The following is an 18,876-nucleotide window of genomic DNA, read 5'->3' as shown; positions in this document are numbered from 1 at the left end:
CTTTTTTTCTGGCTGTGCCGCGTGGCACATAGGATCTTAGTTCCCTGACCAGGGATCGAACCCGTGCCCCCTGTAGTGGAAGCACAGAGTCTTAACCACTGGACCTCCAGGGAAGTCCATATCATTTCTCTCTTGATATTTGTCTTGATGGCTATCTTTCTTTTAAGCATCAAGTTGAGAAAAAAGAAAAGAAATAAACTGTGTGTGCACGCATGTGCATTTTAACTAAGGTACTATGGAAGACATTCAAGGCGGTCTTCGGCAAGGCAGAGCTCAGTCTTCCTTTTGGATTTGTGTGTGTGTGACTTTTCAGAAGTGTCCAGCTCTAACTACATCTGTCTACTTGTTCCTCAAACATGCCTACTTCCTGGACTTTTTCTATATCATGTTTTTCATAATATCCATGCTGTTAACCACCATAATATCCATGCTGTTAACCACCATCTTTCTAAGCCCTTCTTGGTCATCTCAGCAGGAAGCAATCATTCTTTTTGTTGGAGCTTATGCCATTCAAATGGTATTTACTTCTGCTTGAAGGTATTTGGGAATGTGCTCTGTGGGCCCTACTTATTTCCAGGTACCAGTAGGCCAATACTAATGATGATATTTTTGAAAGTATTTTGTTAACTATTAAGTGTCACCTCACTGTACGGAGGAGTTATTTAATGCCTAATAGATGCTTTGCACATTATAAGGTTTTAATAAATGTTTATTGGGTTTTAAATTTTGTCAGAATGAAAGATATGTGGTATTTTCAGTTGATAACTTGGGCTCATACTTTCAAGGTTTTAATTGAGTTTTTGCTCCCCACTGTATATGGATGCTCAGCTTGTTTGGCTTGGGTACAAAGAGATTTATTTGGTTCACATATTAGCATATAGTAAAATTTACCCTTTTTAGCATTCAGTTCTATGAAGTTTAAAGCATGTATAGCTATGTGTAACCTCTACCACAGTCAAGATGGAAAACAGTTCCGTCCTACCCACAAATTCCCTTGTGTCTCTTTTTAGCCAACACTTCCCCTTACCCCACAGCCCCTGCCAACCACTAATCTGTTTTATGTCCCTATGGATTTGTCTTTTGCGGAATGTCATATAAATGGAATTATTTTGAGTCTGGCCTTTTTCTATTAGCATAATGCATTTGGGATTCATCCATGTTGTTTTGTGTTGCTAAATAGTATTCCATTGTGTTGATGTCCCAGAGTTTGTTTACCCATCCACCAGCTGAAGGACGTTTGGATTATTTTCAGCTTTTGACCATTAAGAATAAAACTGCTATGAATGTTGCTGTACGTGTCTTTGTATGAACATATGTTTTTATTTCTCTTGGTCAAATGCCTAGAAGTGGAATTGCTGGGTCATATGGTAAACATATGTTTGTCTTTACAAAAAACCATACAGCTGTTTTCCAAAGTAGTTGTACCATTTTTCACTACCATTAAAAATGTATGAGAGATTCTGTTTCTCCACTTCCTTACCAGAACATAGTAGTATTATTTTAGCCATTCTTGTGGGCGGATAATAATATTACTTTTTGTTGTTGTAGTTGTTTGTTATCTTTTGTTTTGCATTTTCCTGATGAGAAAATGGTACTGAACATTTTGTGTGTGTATATGCTCATTGGCCATTTATATACATTTAGTCTTTTCTGAGGTGTCTGTGCAACTCTTTAACCCATTTTTTAATTGGTTTGTCTTTGTGTTAATGAATTGTAAGACTTCATGTACTATGGATAAGGACCTCTGAGATTATATATGTGTGTGTGTATGTATACATTTATTTATTTCAGATCTTCTGTGTTACTGTTTTTTTGTCTAGTTGTTTTATTACTTATTTGATAAATATTTATGATTGAGGATTTGTTTATTTCTCCCTTTACTTTTGTCAGTTTTTGCTTCATCTGGTTTGAAGCTTTTTTATTAGGTGCATGTACATTTACAGTCATTATATCTTGCTAATGCATTGACTTTTTTATTAACATGAAATGATCCTCTTTGACCCCTGTAATACTTTTTTTTCTTGAATTCCACTTTGTGTGATGTTAGTATAGCTACTTCAGTTTTATGAAAATGTTTTCAAAGATGGGAAATGATAGAGAACATCTGTATGATGACATGAGAAAGTTTATCATGTAGAAGGAGGGGGCAGTGAAATAGTGGGGGAGAAGGCACTACCCTATGAGCAAAGCCCTCAAGGCAAGCAATAGTATCCAAAGCTGGATCACTCTATCTGTGGTTTGAGGTGGGAAGAAGGAAAGGATGGTTGCAGATACAAGTAAGTTTTTTAGAGTTGGCCATACCTTAAATCTATTTAAAAATCTAGCAATAGGCACCCAGCTTATGGTGTGCCAGCAACCACTAATCAAATGTGGTTTCAGTTTTTATTATCAGTGCATGAGTGTGGTAGTTCAAGTGCTGGCTGACTTTTCGGATAATTGTGGTTAATCTGTTATTAGTAAATTGGCTATATGGAACATCCTTAGGCTCTGGGACTGTGGCCCTTACGTTAATGTCCTGAATATCCCTTGCTCTGAAAAATTTTCATTGTATACTGTCTGGTTTTCTGGAATGGTCTACAAATTGAGCTTATTCTTCAGTGTGGTCCAGCATATTGAAGTGTGTCTCAAGGATGTGAAATTCATTTTGCTACAGATGGTGTGATGTGAAGGAATCTGAGGTCAGGTACTGCAGCTAAGTCTCTATACATGTAAAAACTTCAAATACAAATAATCTTTATTTGACATGCGCTCTATATCCATGAGCATGTTGTTTAAACTTTTTAGGTTGTTTTCTTTCCTGAATGATGTTAACATTCTTGCTTTGATTCCATGTCAGAAATGGTTGTGATTCTAAAAGGGGAATGATCTTTGATTCATGGAAACAGGTGGAAATTATTACTAGTAGGCTTCTACTATGAATAAAAATACAAAGAATTATCTTTCAAAAGAACCCCACTTTGAGCATTTCTAAGGAGACTTCAGCTTTGTTCTTTACTAGGATTGAAGAACTGGCCACATTCCTCAGATGCAGGGGAGTACCGTCTAGTCTACCTCCTTGCTACAGCGATGGATTCAGGACTGGGCATGTGACCAAAATCAACCCCAGAAGCCTAGTCCCGGGATTTTTTTGCAGAGCACCTGGGCAAGAATTTCTCTCTTTTTTCCCACTGTGGTCTGTAAGAGGATGGGATATATTCTGAAGCTCCTGGAATCCTTCTTGACACACGAAGAGAGAGGCTGCCCTGGTTTTGGAGCTAATATTGAGGAAATCTGAGAGCGCCCCGCCGGCCCCCTATCACTCCCTCCCTCTGCAAATATCAGATGGGCCTCTCAGTATGATCAGATTGACTCAGTTATGTAAGCTAATCAGTTACTTGTGTAAGCTAATCAGCCAATTCAAGTTATTCTGTCTCTTGCAGTTAAAACACTCATTATTAATACATTGAGTATGTTTTAGAGACTTAAGTCAAAATACAATAAAGAGTAAGGTTAAGAGAAAAGCAGTCACTGAGTACAAAGTTACATGTAAATGTATATATTCTTTCACTAAATCTCAGTAATTGTCTATTCCTTCCATGAACTCTGTTCTTGGAAGTTCTTCTGTCTAGTTCTTCTCTCTCTTGGGAACTCTCCCCTAGGGCTTACCCAGGTTTCCTTCTATCCACCCTCTTGCCTGACTTTATTTGTTCCTGAGTTTCGGAACTTGGTGTGATATTCTGCCAAATTCTCTTCCCCACCTCTGCTCATTTCTAGCATCACAGTACATAATACCTTGCTACGGAGATTATTCTAGTTGGAATCTGCTGTGTTCTGTGAATTGTCTCTCCTCTAGGGGAAGTATGCCTGCTTCTTACTCTCTTTGGTGACTAGGCACAGAGGCTTGGTTGTATCAGGGTGAAGTTGTGGTTAGTTAGTTTCTTGTGGTGGCCGTGCAGAAAAGGAGAGAGGGCATGTGTTACAAGACACCCATAATTCTGTTTCAAGTCCCGTGATCCCTTCGGAACAGTGTCCAGAGACCCTAAAGCCAGACTCATTAGACGTCTGCACTCTTCCTCTCCTTCAGTCCAGGCCTGCTCTGCACAAAGGGCTCCTTGACAGATACCGATCATTTCTCCAAGAGCCCTGTTTCCTTTCTTTCTTAAAATATTTTTTAAAAAGAATCAAACAATTTAACAAGGGAGTTATATGGTTTTCCTTACTGTACTCACAGAGAAATGGACAAAGGGAGACAGATCCTGCTGTTCTAAGTTGCTAGAAGCCTGTTTTTGAGTTGATGTGATCTAAGCCAGGAAAGAGTTTGCGGTGGCCTGTGCATGGTGTATAATGGAAGGAACTGGCAGATAAGATTAAAATGGTTAAAAAAGGTCAGTGGGCATTGAGAAGGTCAAGGTCTTTGAATGATAAGCCAAAGCACAGAGAATTAGTTTCTCCAGGGAAGAGAAATCCATCAAAAATTTTGAGTAAAAAGGTAGTTTAATCAGATCTTTTTTTTTTCTGGAAGTTTGTAGGATGGTCCTGAGAATACCAGGGAATTTGTGGAAATATAAGAGCTCTTGTAAAAAGACAAGTGAAGGATTTGGTGAAGCAGTATGTTTGGCAGTAGAAAGAGTCAAATATGGTTGTGAGGTTTTGAGTTTGAAAGGCCTGGAAGAAAGTGGTCATGGTGTTAATAAAAAAGAGAACAGGAAGGGGAGGTGCTTTGAGGGGAAGGACTAGAGTGGTGTTTGATGGTTTGAGTTTAAGGTGATAGTAGCACATTAGGATGGAATTGTGTCGGAGACATTGTGTTAGGTGCTATATTAAGTATTGGCAATATAACAGTGAATAAACAGGAGAAAAAGTCCCCACTTTCATGGAGCTTGTGTTTCACTGGGGAAGACTTAATAATGTAAATAAAATACCACGCTCAATAGTGGTAGGTACTGAAGAGGAAAAATAAGGGAGATATGAATTTGGGGGTGGGTTGAGATTTTAAATAGGGTGACCAAAGAAGGCTGCCTTGAGGAGGTGACTTTGAGTAAGAACTGAAGGAAGTGAGGGAGCTGTCCTTGGGAAGATCTTGGGGAACAGTGAATACATGCCTAACGTGTTCAAGGGATAGCAAAGATGCTGAGGTGGGGATGAAGGATGAGATGAGGATGAGATGCTGAGGATGAGATGAAGTCAGCAGGATCACAGGGTGGGGGCAGAGATCAGGTAGGGCCTGTGCATCAGTCAGGGTGGCCATGGTGGCGATGAAGATAGAGCGATAGGATGAGCTGATGGATGTAATTGGGGGGTGGGGAGGGGAGGGAGGGAGGAATTGATCCGTTGATAAGGATAACAAGATTTTGGGCCTGAATAACTGGGAAGAATGGGGACAGTTTGTTCTACTCCTGTTAACTAAATAAAAGGCACTCTTGGATTAAACTACCATAGGCAAACAAAGTTCCCAATTAACATATATACCTTTAAGAACGTCTGTAATATGTCTTTAAAATGATAGTATCCATGATCATGTTTTAAAATGAAAGAAGCTTATTGGCAAGCCTTGTCAGGAACTCCCTGTGGAAATATCAATTGCTTTTCTTGGCTCCAAGGTTATTTCCTGAACAGTGTATTATACTTTGTCCCAAGCATGCCATTAAGGGATTTGAAAGTTTGTTAAAACATGTGTGGCAAGTGAGTACTGTCACTTAAGCCCAGCCAGAGAAGCCAGGAAACGAAAAGCGGCTCCTAGGTAGACTTCATGACATGCATTAGCTCTGAATCAGAGGCTCAGGTAGTGGGATAGGCAGGGCATTATCTCCTGTGCACAAAGCCTTCAGCTGACACTGTTGTAAACAGCCCTTTCAGCAGAAAGTGCCTGTGGACATAGGCATATGTAAATCTCTTTGGAGAAGCTCCATTTTACCAAGTTGACAGCAACCCCTGCCCCAGGGGAATGTCATAGAATTTATTTGCTTGGAACAGAATTTTCCAGTGCTAATATAGACTTGTTGTCTTTATGAGATTTAAAATAGCACTCTTCAAAGATGGCTTTTATGTTCAAGGAAGGGTTTTTTATATCAGTACACAGGGAGACTATGAAATGTTTCATGCTTGGAGTTTGGGAATGTTACGTGGCGTTTTTATTTACGATTCCATTTAAATTGGTTACAGGTACTTTTGCTCCCCAGTTTTGAAATACATTAATTATAAAAGGAGGGAGAAGAAAAAAACTAATTGAGTTTTAAAGTGACCGGTTTCTTGACTCTGTTGAGTTTGAGTTGCTCTTTGCAGTTGATCTGATTTACAGCTCAGTGTAGACATCCCCCCACGCGCCTTCTAAGGGACAGATTGGTACTTCACACTCTGCAGAAATCAGGAAACATCCCTGGAAGCTGTGCTCACATTTTGGCTTTCTCGTCTTCAGGCATTCATGATTTTTCTAGCTAAAAATGTTTTAAATTGGTGACAGTGAACTTTATGGTTACATTTGGGTCCATATTGAAACTGGAGTTATAATTTAAATATGAAGGTCTAGAATTATTTTAGGAAAATTCATTTATTTAAATGTCTTCCAGTTTTATTCATTTGCATGCGTACTTATATTTGCTTCTTATGGTGATAAGTTTCAACTCTGATAAAATAACTGGTGGCTCGTCCCTGGTTTCCAGACAGTGTAGTAGTGGAGGGCAGTGCAGTTATCATGCAGTATCATGTAGATAAGCATCTGAATTTAGCTGGCTCTTGCTGCTTGGTAGTTATTTATTTCTTGTAATTTTTTTAGAATTCTTCTTTTACAGCCAATTCAAGTCTTTCTCATTTTCGTCAGAAGAAGAGAAAAGGAAACTAATATTTATTGAGCATGTTTTATATGCCAAGCATTTTGGGAGCCTCTGGAGAATATAAAAAATGAATGTGGTATGGTTTGCTGTCTGGTGGAAGAGAGAAATATGTAAACAAATAAATGGAATATAACTTGATCAACAAACTTATAATGAATCAATAGGTAAGGAATAGCAGTGAACAAAGGAAGGAAACAACATTTCTTAAGAGATGGGGGAGTTTAGTCAGAGAAGCAGTCACAGAAGAGCTGGATCTTGAATTTTGATTATTTGCCAGGCAGGCAAAAGATGCAGAGGTGTTTCATGCAGTGGATGTTGGCGGGAGATGTACATGCAAAGCTCACTCTGAATCTGTTTGCGGGAAATCTCCCATACGCGTGTCCAGGACTGAGAGCTGGACTTAGAGCCCTGGATCTGTGGTCATGTCACAGCTCTGCTATTTAGTAGCTCTGGGATTGTGACATGTCTGAACCTGTTTTTTCCTGTGAGATGGAGATAATTATTCTCCTGTGTATCACCCAGGGTGGTTGTGTAGATCAAATTAGTTAATGTGTGTAAAGCACAGGGAAGATAGTGCAATATGAATGTGAAGAGTGATAATGGAAGTCTTAGTGTTTAACGTGTTCATAATTATATTTAAATTCTCTCTGCTTCACTAACTCCTGTTCCTTGTGTGTTCCTTTTCTCAGTGCTCTGTTCTCAGCTTCTGTTTTCAGAGAAGCTTTGCCTTTGCTGAACCATTGTGGTTAACTTCCTAATCTGGATTTCTGTCCTCCAATACACTCTTCCCATCTTCTGATCTACATTTCCAGCTATCACCTGGATGTTCCCCATCACCTTGGACTTCCTGGTTCTAAAGACTAAATTTGTTTCCTTCTATACAGATTCACTTACAACTTTGTTCCTGGCACCTGTGCTAAGAGCTTTTCATATATTATCTCAGTTCTACAATAATCTTATGATATTGGGTACTCTTGTCCCCATTTTAAATATAATGAAACTGAGGTTCAAAGAGATTACATAGCTTTGCCAAAGTGGCATAGCTACTAAGCAGCAGAGCCATGATGCAAACCCAGGTGTGTTGACTACAGTTCCTTCTCTTAACCACTTTTCCCTACTTCTCACTTTACTAACTTTACAGTAAAGACCAGACTCATTAACTTGGCATTCGGTGCTCTTCATGTTTGCTTCTTCATCCTCTTTTCTCACTCCTACTGTACATTTTCACTACTACTTGCCTTTCCTGAGGGAAAATTTGTATTTTCTTATCTCCTTGCTTTTGCATATGTGTCCTTTCCCATCTTAGTCTCCTTTTCCTGTGTTCACCTATCAAAATCCTGAGGGATGCAGGGCAGTGTAGTGGAATAAGCCAGGGCGGGAGTTGAGTAGATCTGTTTTCTGCTTTCCCTCACAGTCTTGATCTGTTTCACAAAGGGCTGGACCAGTTTACATTTATACCAGCAAAGTGTCGTGGTACATTCTTGCTGACATTTGGTATTGTCAGGATTTTTAGTTTTTGCCTGCCTGTGGGTTTGTGGTGATATCTCATTGTGGTTTTAATTTGCATTTCTCTGATGACAAACGAGGCTGAGCAGCTTTCCATCTTCTTTGTTTATTTGGCAGTAAAGAGCCACTATTTTGTTAAGTGCCTTTAAGCCTTTTCCCCATTTCTCTGTTGGATTGTCTTTCATTGATCTATAGCAGTTCTTTATATATTCTGGATTTGAGTACTTCTATGGCTTATCTTTTTAAATTTCTTTTACATTATTTTAGGATAAAAGGAAAAATTTACTTTTAATGGAGTTGAATTTATCATTATCTTCTTTCATGGCAGTGCTTTTTGGTTATGTTTAAAATGTATTTCCCTATATATTTTCTCAAATATTATTTTCTAAAATTCTGCCAGCCTTTTAGATTAGCGTCTTCCTTAGACATTTTCCATTCACATGGTTGCATCATGTCTCTGATTTAGCAAGTGTTCTTGTCTTCGAATTAGGGATATTCTAAAAGGCATTTTGCTATTCCTTTGCTAACACAGGGTTCCCCTTAAAGTACAGAAGTCATGCTACACCCACTCTCCTTTTCCAAAAGGTGTATCTCTTCTTCTCTGTGTCTCAGAGCTCAAGATTCTGGGCGTAGGCCTATTCCTTTCAGTGGTAAGCTTCTAATAGCCTCCTCTCAATTTCATCCCTAACGGTTTTCAGGGTTCCTCCCAAGTACTACTGAAGAGGCCACATTACTGCTCTCCGCCCGCCAGAGATTGCAGCCTGTTGGAGAAAGGGGATCACCTTTTCCCTTCATTACACTGCCACACCACTCTGTCGCCCAATTTCACCTTCCAAAAGGAGACAATAGGTAGATTACAGATGTATCCATGGTAAAACTAACTTCAGGGTATATCTGACAAACATTTCTGTGTGTGTGTGTGTGTGTTTGTATTTGCATTTTCACTGTTTATTTTTATTAGCAGGTTATGTGATGCTCATCCTATCCCGTTCATGCAACAAGACTTGAGAGTGAAAAAGTTCTGTGTGCCCCAGCGATTTGGTTCCCTCACTAATCTGTTTCTGTCCTGTCCTCCAGAGACTAGACTAAATCTCCAAGGGAGAAGTAATCCCAGTTGCAGCGTGCACTCAGAATAATAAGTGCAGTCAGCTGCCTCTCTCTCAGGTCTGTGGAGGAAACCAGAGGAAGTTTTAAAGTCCTCAGTTAACCAGGTCAGTAATATATCCATTCTCCTGAGGCCTACCTCCTTTCACTCTGACCCCAGAGCGCTCCAAAATACTGACCAACCTGAACTGGTAGCCTCCAGCACCAGACTTTTTACTCCCCTTACTCTTAAATTCTTATAGAGTACTTTCTGTCTACTTGTAGATGTGCATTTTTCTGTGGAGGAAGGAGTTATAGCTTTCTTCTGATTCTCAGCAGGATCTGCTAAACTTCAAAACTGAGAACCACTGAGCTAGACTTTTCAACTCTTTCAAGGTCAGTCCCACAGAAGAAGGCCCCTTACTTTACAGATCCAGGGAAAATTGGGCTTCTACTTTCTAATCCACATATTCGTGTGTCTGGAAACTGTGCTGAAAACTCTCTTGCATCCTGATAGTCTTTTATATTCCTTTTTTCATTTTTCTACCCTTTTATCCATCAAATAATGTTTATTCATCAAATATTGAGCACCTAGATTGATTATGCAAGTTGCCATAGAATATACAGAGAGATATTATTGGTGAGCAAACAGCCTTAACAGATGAGGTAAATCACATACATAGATACCACTAGCGTAGTGAAAAAAATGAGAAGTGCCGTAGAAGAGGTGTGTATAAATTGCTTTGGGACTTTAGAAAAGGAAGAAATTACTCTGGTCTGGGGCAGGTAGCAGGGCATGAGGAGGACCTGAGAAGACTATGTGGTGGATTCTGGGTTATAGAAAATCCAAGGCATTTGGACTAGGTCTTGAGAGATGGGTAGAGTTTAGATGTGTGGAAATGTTAGATGCAGTATGCCGTCTCTGGTTCTTTATTCATTCAGATGAGACTTGAGTATATAATGTGACTTCATGGAGTTTATACTTATCAGGGAAGATAGACTCTGAACAGGTCATTTCCTACTTAATTGCTGTTCATTCATTCAACATATATTTGAGTGAGTACTAAATGCTATTCCTAACTCTTAGAATATAGCAGTGAATAAAATGGCCTCTGTGCTTATGAAACCCACATCCTAGTTGGGAGACAGAAAGTATATAATATATTGTCAGGTAAGTATATAATATATTATCAGGTAGTGATAAGTGCAGTGATGAGAAATAAAGCAGGGTAAGAAATAGAGTCATAACAGCGAGGTGGGGCTGTTTTAGTTAATGGGATCAGGGAATGCCTCTCTGAGAGGAGGATATTTGAGCAGAGACCTAACCAAAATGAAGAGCACAATCCCTGTGAATAGCTGGGCAAAGAGTTTTCCAGATAGAGGGAACAGCAATTGTAAAAATCTCAAGATGGAAGATTTTAGTATTCTGTGAATAGCGAGAAGAACTCTAGGATTGGAGTGTAATTTGCAGAGGAAGAAGTTGTAGAAAATGAGAATGCAAAAATAGATATGGGCCAGATTTGACAACACCTTGTGGCATGGTGATGAAAGGATGTTGGGAAGCTATTGCGAGAATGACATGATCTGATTTGTTTTAAAAAGATCACTCAGAGGCTTCCCTGGTGGCGCAGTGGTTAAGAATCCACCTGCCAGTGCAGGGGACATGGGTTTGAGCCCTGGTCTGGGAAGATCCCACATGCCGTGGAGCACCTAAACCTGTGTGCCACAACTACTGAAGCCTGTGCACCACAACTGCTGAAGCCCGCGTGCCTAGAACCAGTGCTCTGCAACAAGAGAAGCTGCCGCAATGAGGAGCCTGTGCACCGCAATGAAGAGTAGCCCCCACTTGCCACAACTAGAGAAAGTCCGCCTGCAGCAACGAAGACCCAACGCAGCCAAAAAAAAAAAAAAAAAAAGATCACTCTAGTTCCTTTGGTCCAAAATAGAATTCAGGAGACCAGTTATTACAGTAGTTCTGCAAGGAGATAAAGGTTGCTTGGATTTTTATAGTAACAGTGGAAATGGCAAGAAGATATATTTTACAGGAAGTCTCTCTTGATAATTGGATGTGGGGTGTGAGAAGGAGAGAGTCAAGGGTGATGCCCCAGTTTGGTGCCATCTGCCGAGAGAGGCAGTGCTGGGAGAGAAATGGGTTCTGGTGGGGACCAAGGGTTCTCCTGTTTGAGGCGCCAGCTGACATCCAAATGAAGATGTCAAGTAGGCAATTGGATATGTGTCTGGAATTTGGGGGAAGGGTTGAGGCGAGGCATTTAATTTTTGGAGTTAATAGCATATAGAGATATTTAAAGCCATGAGACTGGATGAAATCATCTAGGGAGTGAGTGTAAATGGATCCTCTCCCTAGTGGTGTTTAACATCTTCCTCTGTTACCTATATCAGGTCAGATTTAAGTTCAAGTTAGGGGAAAATACTTCACAGATGGTGGTATTTACTTCCTAATTATAGTACATACACCAGTATAGTATTTACTTCCTAATTATAGTACATCAGGAAGTACTTTGGTTCTTTCTCTTTTTATGATATTTGTATTAATCAGTGGGTTCAGGTATTGTTGCTCTGGTCCATCCATTATAAAACTCCGTCCCCATCAGCATTTTGCAACCATTGATGGTCATCTTCTGCATCCATCATTTCAGTAGGGATATCAGAATGGTGATAATGAAAGTCTTTAAGTCATTCCTTCTTAGTTAGCTGAAACTCTTCTATAAAGAAGAATTTTACCTCATCAACTGTTTGGCTAACCTGAGGTACATTTTATCTAGGAAAAGTAGGATAAATGTTTAGAATTTTCTGAGGTTGACCAGAGAGAGCCCTTTCATGATGATTCCTGAGTCCTTTAGATGAGGCTCTAGTAGCCTGTGATAGCTTGCTTGTTTTTCCCATATGACAGGATCTTCCAGGTTCTTTTTTTTTTTTTAGTTTGTTTGATTGTTTGTTTATTTATTTGTGGCTGCATGTAGTTGTGGCGAGTGGGGGCTACCCTTTGTTGTGGTGCGCGGGCTTCTCATTGCTGTGGCTTCTCTTGTTATGGTGCGCGGGCTTCTCATTGCTGTGGCTTCTCTTGTTGTGGAGCACGGGCTCGAGGCACGCGGGCTTCAGCAGCTGTGGTGCACGGGCTTAGTTCCTCCGCGGCATGTGGGATCTTCCCGGACCAGGGATCGAAACTGTGTCCCCTGCATTGGCAGGCGGATTCTTTTTTTTTTTCTATACACTTAAAATTTTTAATCCAGTACATTTTTATTCAACATTATGGCTGACATTTCATTAAGAATGAAAATGGCCGTAGCATCCTATAGCTCCAATAACTTTCAGTGCTTTAGTGATTTTTCTTTTTATTTATTTATTTATTTTTTAACATCTTTATTGGAGTAAAAAATATGGAACGCTTCACGAGTTTGCGTGTCATCCTTGTGCAGGGGCCATGCTAATCTTCTCTGTATCATTCCAATTTTAGTATATGTGCTGCTGAAGCGAGCGTGGCAGGCGGATTCTTAACCACTGTGCCACCAGGGAAGTCCCCAGTTTCATCTTGTTTGTTTCCTTTTCTAAACTTGGGTTAGCCATTTCTCGTAGGAGTTCCACAACCCTCATTCTTAACCAATATGTGATATGGAACGGTTCTAGGGTGCCTGTTGCATCCAATGACTTTAAGGTGATCTTTTTTCCCCATAACATTTATTTTATTCTTGTTTGTACTGCGATAACAAAAATAGAATGAAAATACTTTAAAAATGCAATGTATTAATTTATATTTTAATTATACAGTTTTGAATGACTTGATTTATTCATTAAACCCTGCTACCATACAGCATTCTCTGCTTTAGTAACTCAAAAGTGAATTTAGTGCCTAAAACACTAATTCTTGAGTATAGGTAATCTAAACCATGGAGATTATCATAAAATCAGAACTGGGTTGGTTTTGAAATGTGCTGTACAGTTAAGCTTGCTGTACTCTGGTCATTGCTTTCTACTGTGCTCTTTTTCCCATTGACTTTTCCTTGAACCTTTGTATGTGTAAGCCAAAGCGTAATTCTTAATATGTAGGTAGGTAGAATCATGGTGATTACAGAATTCTCTTTATATTTTACTCACACACATATACATACATACAAAGACTACCTTTCACTGTGGGATAGTTGAGCCTTCAATTTTTTTTTTTTTTTGCGGTACACCGGCCTCTCACAGTTGTGGCCTCTTCCGTTGTGGAGCACAGGCTCCGGACACGCAGGCTCAGCGGCCATGGCTCACGGGCCTAGCCGCTCCGCAGCATGTGGGATCTTCCCGGACCGGGGCACGAACCCGTGTCGCCTGCATCGGCAGGCGGACTCTCAACCACTGCGCCACCAGGGAAGCCCAAGCCTTCAAATTTTATAAAGTCAGAATTCTGGTTACCCTCTAATATTTTCTCCTTGGTCTGTGGGAACCAAATCCTTTCTGAAACCGTTAGCAGAAGAAATAAATACATAATAGAAAGTAAAGGCCTGGAACCTTTGTTTAACATCTTTCCAGAAGACTGCATTTTACCTCATATTCTAACTGTAGCATGTCAGTTGTTTTCTTTCACCCCTGCCCCCAGCTCTCTTCTTTCTGAGATAAAGTTTGTATGGGATGACACGTAAAAAAGAACAGTAGACCAGCGATTGTGTTGTAGCCACCGTGCTTTAGACGTAGGGTATGCACATGTACCTCCTGCCTGTGCTTTGGGCTGTTCTGACAGTGCCCAAGGTTGTGTTAATTCTTTGAGGGTGGTCAAGGGCAGATCTTCCTAAATGTTATTGAATTTGCTCGGCACATTTAAGGAAATTGAATGGATTTGCTGATTTGAGTGATGTCAGATTTCTTTTTCTTCTCTAATTTGTCAGTGAATTCTGCTTTTTGAATGATATATTTTGGGTCAGGTATGAAACCAGGATTCGTGTTTCAAGGCAGAAGTGCAGGAGAGCTGGTTTTGTAATTGTATATTAATCTAAAACTTAGCTGTTGCTTCACTCTTATGTTCTCATGCAGGAAGGGGCCTAAGGGGAATCTTTTTAGAGATTTCTGGCTTAGCCAATTGAACTTTTTTTTAACTGTTAAAGAAAAGGAGCCTTGTTTGTTTGGAAATAATGAACAAATGTGGAAATAATGAACAAATTAATGAATGAACAAATGAATAAATCAGTGAGTCTGACAAGAGTCAGATTCCTGTTATCACATTTTCATGAAGTCATATTTTAAAACTTTGGGAATATACTTTTAGAGTCTGTGTTCTGATTGTGTGAATATCTTTGTAATCTTTTACTTTGATTTTCTGGGTGGATATTATAATATTCATTGGGGACAGTTATGTTAATTGGAATCTGTGACATTATAATGTTTGGAGAAAGATTTCTTTTAATAACCTTTTGTGCGTTGTATAAAATGAAGATCTTTCATTAAGCATGATCTTTGTGTGATCTAATTTGAACGTTAATCTGGTTTGTTGAAAGCAGGCATCTAATTTGAAACCCCAGAGTTAAAGTCAGAAAAATATTGGACTTCTCAATTATAAGCACATAGAGAAACTGCTAGAAGCTCACTCACTTCATTCAGATCTCTGCTCAAATGTCGCTTCATCCAGGAGGCATCCTCCCTAACCACCCTACTGGTAAACTAGCCTCAGTTTCCAATAACCAGCATTTTCATATTATATATTTTTTTCACTAGCACTTACCATTATTAGACTTTTGATTGCGTGCACCGCTGCATCCTTGCCACCTAGAACAGTGCCTTACACCGTGAAAGTTACTCCGTACGATTTGTTGAATGAGTAAATTGTTCACCATCTGTCTCCTCACTATAAAATGTAGGCCTCATGAGGGTGCCTGGCATGAGGCTGGCCTTCCAGCATTTGTTTGAAAGAACGAAACGAGTGTGCTACCAATAGTGATCCAATTCAAATACACACACACGTATGTATGATCACATCTTGATTATATGTTTAAATTGCACATAGATTTCTCATCCAGAAATAGATTATTAGAAGGATATGGTGTTCTAAGTAACATTTAGAACCTACAAAATCTGCTGTCTTTTTTGCTAATGTAGATGGGCAGATTTACATATAGGGTCACCTTTTTTTTTTTCAGTGACTAAATAACACTGGTGTATGTTAATATTGTGCCCATAGAAATCAAAGGGTACTGTCATATGAGTGTCATGTGACTAACTCACTGAATGGATTAGTAGTGGATTCTTTTCTCCTATTTGCTTCATTTTTGTTAAAATGAAAATTTTTGACATATTGTGTAATGCTCATTCTTATTTCTAGTGTAAATGTCTATCAGTTGTGTGCTTTCTATACTGATCTCAGGCCTCAAAATGGAGAATTAAGGGTTTATATTTTTTATGGGAACATTTTATAAACTCTTGTTCACACTTAATTTTTTTTTCTATTTCATCTTACATTCTTGTGGTTTCATTTGGGAACACAGTGACAAACTATGTTGAGTTATCATTTCCCAGCATACTAGTTGGTCCCATGTGATGGACACTTTGTGAAGCAGTGTGGTACTTCTGGTATTCAGGGCCTTTGTGGGAGAGAGGATGAAAATATACATCAGAAAAATAGAAGTGGATGTAGCATTAATCTTGGGCATCTTGAAGAGCTGGATTGATTGTAAGGTAATCTGTGCATCTGGAAAATAAAGATTCTTTGTCAAACTACATGGTGAGTGTCCAGTGCTTCTGAATGTGCAGTTTTTTCCTTAGGAAAGAAAAATGAAAAAAGAAAAATCTGCACTTTCCCATTTTTCCCTCCAGTGATTTAGCAGAACTTTTCTCTTTTCTTCAGGTAATTAAACCAGAGAGCAATGACAAAGAAACAGAAGGTGCCTATGAATCAGATCTCCCTGAGGAGCTCTGTGGAAGCCATCTCCTGCAACAGTCCCTGAAAGGCTATAATGACAGTCCTGATGTCATTATAGAGGCTCAGTTTGATGACAGCGACTCAGAAGATGGACATGGCAACATGCAGAATGCTCTGGTTGATGGTGTTAAGAAACTCTCAGTTTGTGTTCATGAAAAAGGTGAGTTCCAGACTGATCTCCGACGTTTTATTTTAGTAGATTGTTTTAAGTATTGGAATTCTCTCTGTGCTACAGAATTAATCACACAATACAGTTGGTATCTTTCCAGTTTCTAACCTGTGGCAGCTTTTAGGAAAGGGGGATCTTTGACAGGCTTCCAGCTGCTGTTTGTGAGGAGGGGACAAATGCTGCTGGTGATTTGTGTGGTCAGTGGTTGCTGTTGTCATTTCCTAATGGGTTTTGCATTGTGTTGATAGCTAACCTTGAAATTTCCTGTGATGAGCCCAATCCCACCCTGTGGTTGATATGAACATAATTAAACCAAACTAAAATCCTTCCAAAGAAAGCACTTCGTTTTACCCTGGATTTTGCTTTAATTTTAACTTGGTACATTTCATCCTCAGTGGTGAATAGATCACCTTAAATTTGATAAGTAGATTATCTTTACAAAGTGTTTTGATTGTAAGCTTTTAAAAAAGCCAGTCTTGGGGCTTCCCGGGTGGCGCAGTAGTTGAGAATCTGCCTGCTAATGCAGGGGACACGGGTTCGAGCCCTGGTCTGGGAGGATCCCACATGCCGCGGAGCAGCTAGGCCCGTGAGCCACAACTACTGAGCCTGCACGTCTGGAGCCTGTGCTCTGCAACGAGAGGCCGCGATAGTGAGAGGCCCGCGCACCGCGATGAAGAGTGGCCCCCGCTTCCCACAACTAGAGAAAGCCCTCGCACAGAAACGAAGACCCAACACAGCAAAAATAAATAAATTAAACTCCGACCCCCAACATCTTCAAAAAAAACAAAAAAGAAGCCAGTCTTATTTTCTCTGATCAAAATTTAAGCCATGGGTCCCCTGGATACTGAAAAAAGCAATTGCAAGCACATAGGCGAAGAGCTGTGACCAAGGGCCCTACCTGACTGCAGTCTGGAAAACTTAAGGGAAAGTAGCAATGAAAATTGGAATATTTCAATGTATAGATTTCTAGGAGGTTTTAAGTGCAGGGAATATGTTTTCTAGCCAGATTGATTTTTATGTATGTTATGAAATGGAAAATATCGACCTGGTTAGGCCAACTAGATTATGAGGGTTTTTTATCAGGAAGAAGTTTCTGGCACAGTCCCCACGAAAGGCTAGAAGAAATGCCAGATTACTAAAGGAGGATGTTCAGCAGACACCCTGTGATAGGGACTGGTGAGCACAGTTCTCTGACATCCTGAAGAAAGCTGGAGGTGATTTCAGGAAGTGACTGCATAAGGATCACTCTGTGTCTTCACTGCTGATGAGGTAGTGATCTCGGGCAGCGAGCACTTTCTAAAAGCATGTGTCACTTTCTGGTGCCAAGTGCTACTCATTCAGAAGGACTTCCCGACTTTGAAATTCTATCTGAATGAAGAGGCTACTGCTTCCTCACTGCCCCACCTCACTGCTGACCTGAGGGCACCCAGGTTCTTTTGTTTTTGTGGCCTGCTTAGATAACTAGTGGTTCCGCTGTTCAGGGCACAGCCAATGTCATTTGGATGTTATTCCTTGAAAATTCCTTCTTCTGATGTTTCTTCTTTCTTCCTTTAAAAACAGTTTAATAACCAGGACCCTAAATAGCCAAATCCTCATCTGCAGGGTCACCAAGGGAGAGAGATATTTGAAGGACAAAGCCAGGGGAAGGAGTACTTTAAAACTTACTGGGTATTTGGCCCAAAACTACTTTGTGGAAACCTAGCTCAGGTGATTGAACTTGGAAGACCTCAGCAGCCTCTTTCCTCTAGGTTCCAAGTTGAAGGGATGAGATGCTTCAGTTTCTCATTAGTGATTGGTACCAATACAAGGGCAAGGAAATATTGATGGATGGAAGTGATGGCAGAATTGATGCCCAGGGTGGATATTAATAATTCACTTTATCCTTTGTTTGGGAAATTCTGATGCCAGACGTACTCTTGATTTGTCCTCTGTTGTAATTTTCCTCCATCTCTGTTGCAGGTAAGTGTCACTGAGTGCTTTACAAGTCCACCGTATGCAGTTTTTCTCCTTACTGTTTTTATGGTCTTCGTATGCTACTGTTATTTATATTGCTTCCTTACTGGCCCTGACTGAAGGAACAGCCTTAATCCTTCCCTCAGAATCTGGTACCAATTTCTCTTTCCTGCTAGCCTCTAAATAGAGAGTTTTGAAACCACATGGCTGTTTCTCATTTCTTGCCCTCTTGATATTTAGGAAAATTGCAATTTGCTTTTTTAAAAATCATGGTGTTTTTAAGGATATTTCAACCAGCTTCTCTTCTCTGGATAATATAAAATCTGGTTACAAGTTAGGATGTTAGTTCTTTTTGCACCATTTAAGGGTTTGAAATTTGTTATTAAAACAAACCATAACCTTAAGAACATCATAAACTTTTCCTAAGACTTCTAGAAAGGTTCATTGCT

At 39.8% G+C, this 18,876-nt stretch overlaps 1 protein-coding gene and 1 non-coding gene across 12 annotated transcripts in view; one reads left to right on the top strand and one right to left on the bottom strand.

Moving 5' to 3' along the window:
- Window positions 1-18,876, top strand: part of DIS3L2 (DIS3 like 3'-5' exoribonuclease 2) — a 375,493-nt gene that overhangs the window by 109,120 nt on the left and 247,497 nt on the right. For all 11 annotated transcript variants that reach the window (XR_009541014.1, XM_060151851.1, XM_060151847.1 and 8 more), the window contains exon 6: window positions 16,231-16,465. Coding sequence is in view for 10 of the 11 variants with exons in the window: in XM_060151851.1 (XP_060007834.1) it covers window positions 16,231-16,465 (235 nt within the window). In the remaining variant the exon portion in view is untranslated. The remainder of the gene's footprint in view (window positions 1-16,230; window positions 16,466-18,876) is intronic.
- LOC132522529 (U6 spliceosomal RNA) lies at window positions 12,791-12,893 on the bottom strand. Its single transcript, XR_009541269.1, has one exon. It is a non-coding gene; the product is annotated as a U6 spliceosomal RNA (small nuclear RNA).

Source organism: Lagenorhynchus albirostris, chromosome 6, assembly GCF_949774975.1.
Source record: "Lagenorhynchus albirostris chromosome 6, mLagAlb1.1, whole genome shotgun sequence".
NCBI classification, from domain to species: domain Eukaryota; kingdom Metazoa; phylum Chordata; class Mammalia; order Artiodactyla; family Delphinidae; genus Lagenorhynchus; species Lagenorhynchus albirostris.
The sequence above is the reverse complement of the archived record's forward strand: the minus strand, read 5'-3'. Positions and strand labels throughout refer to the sequence as shown.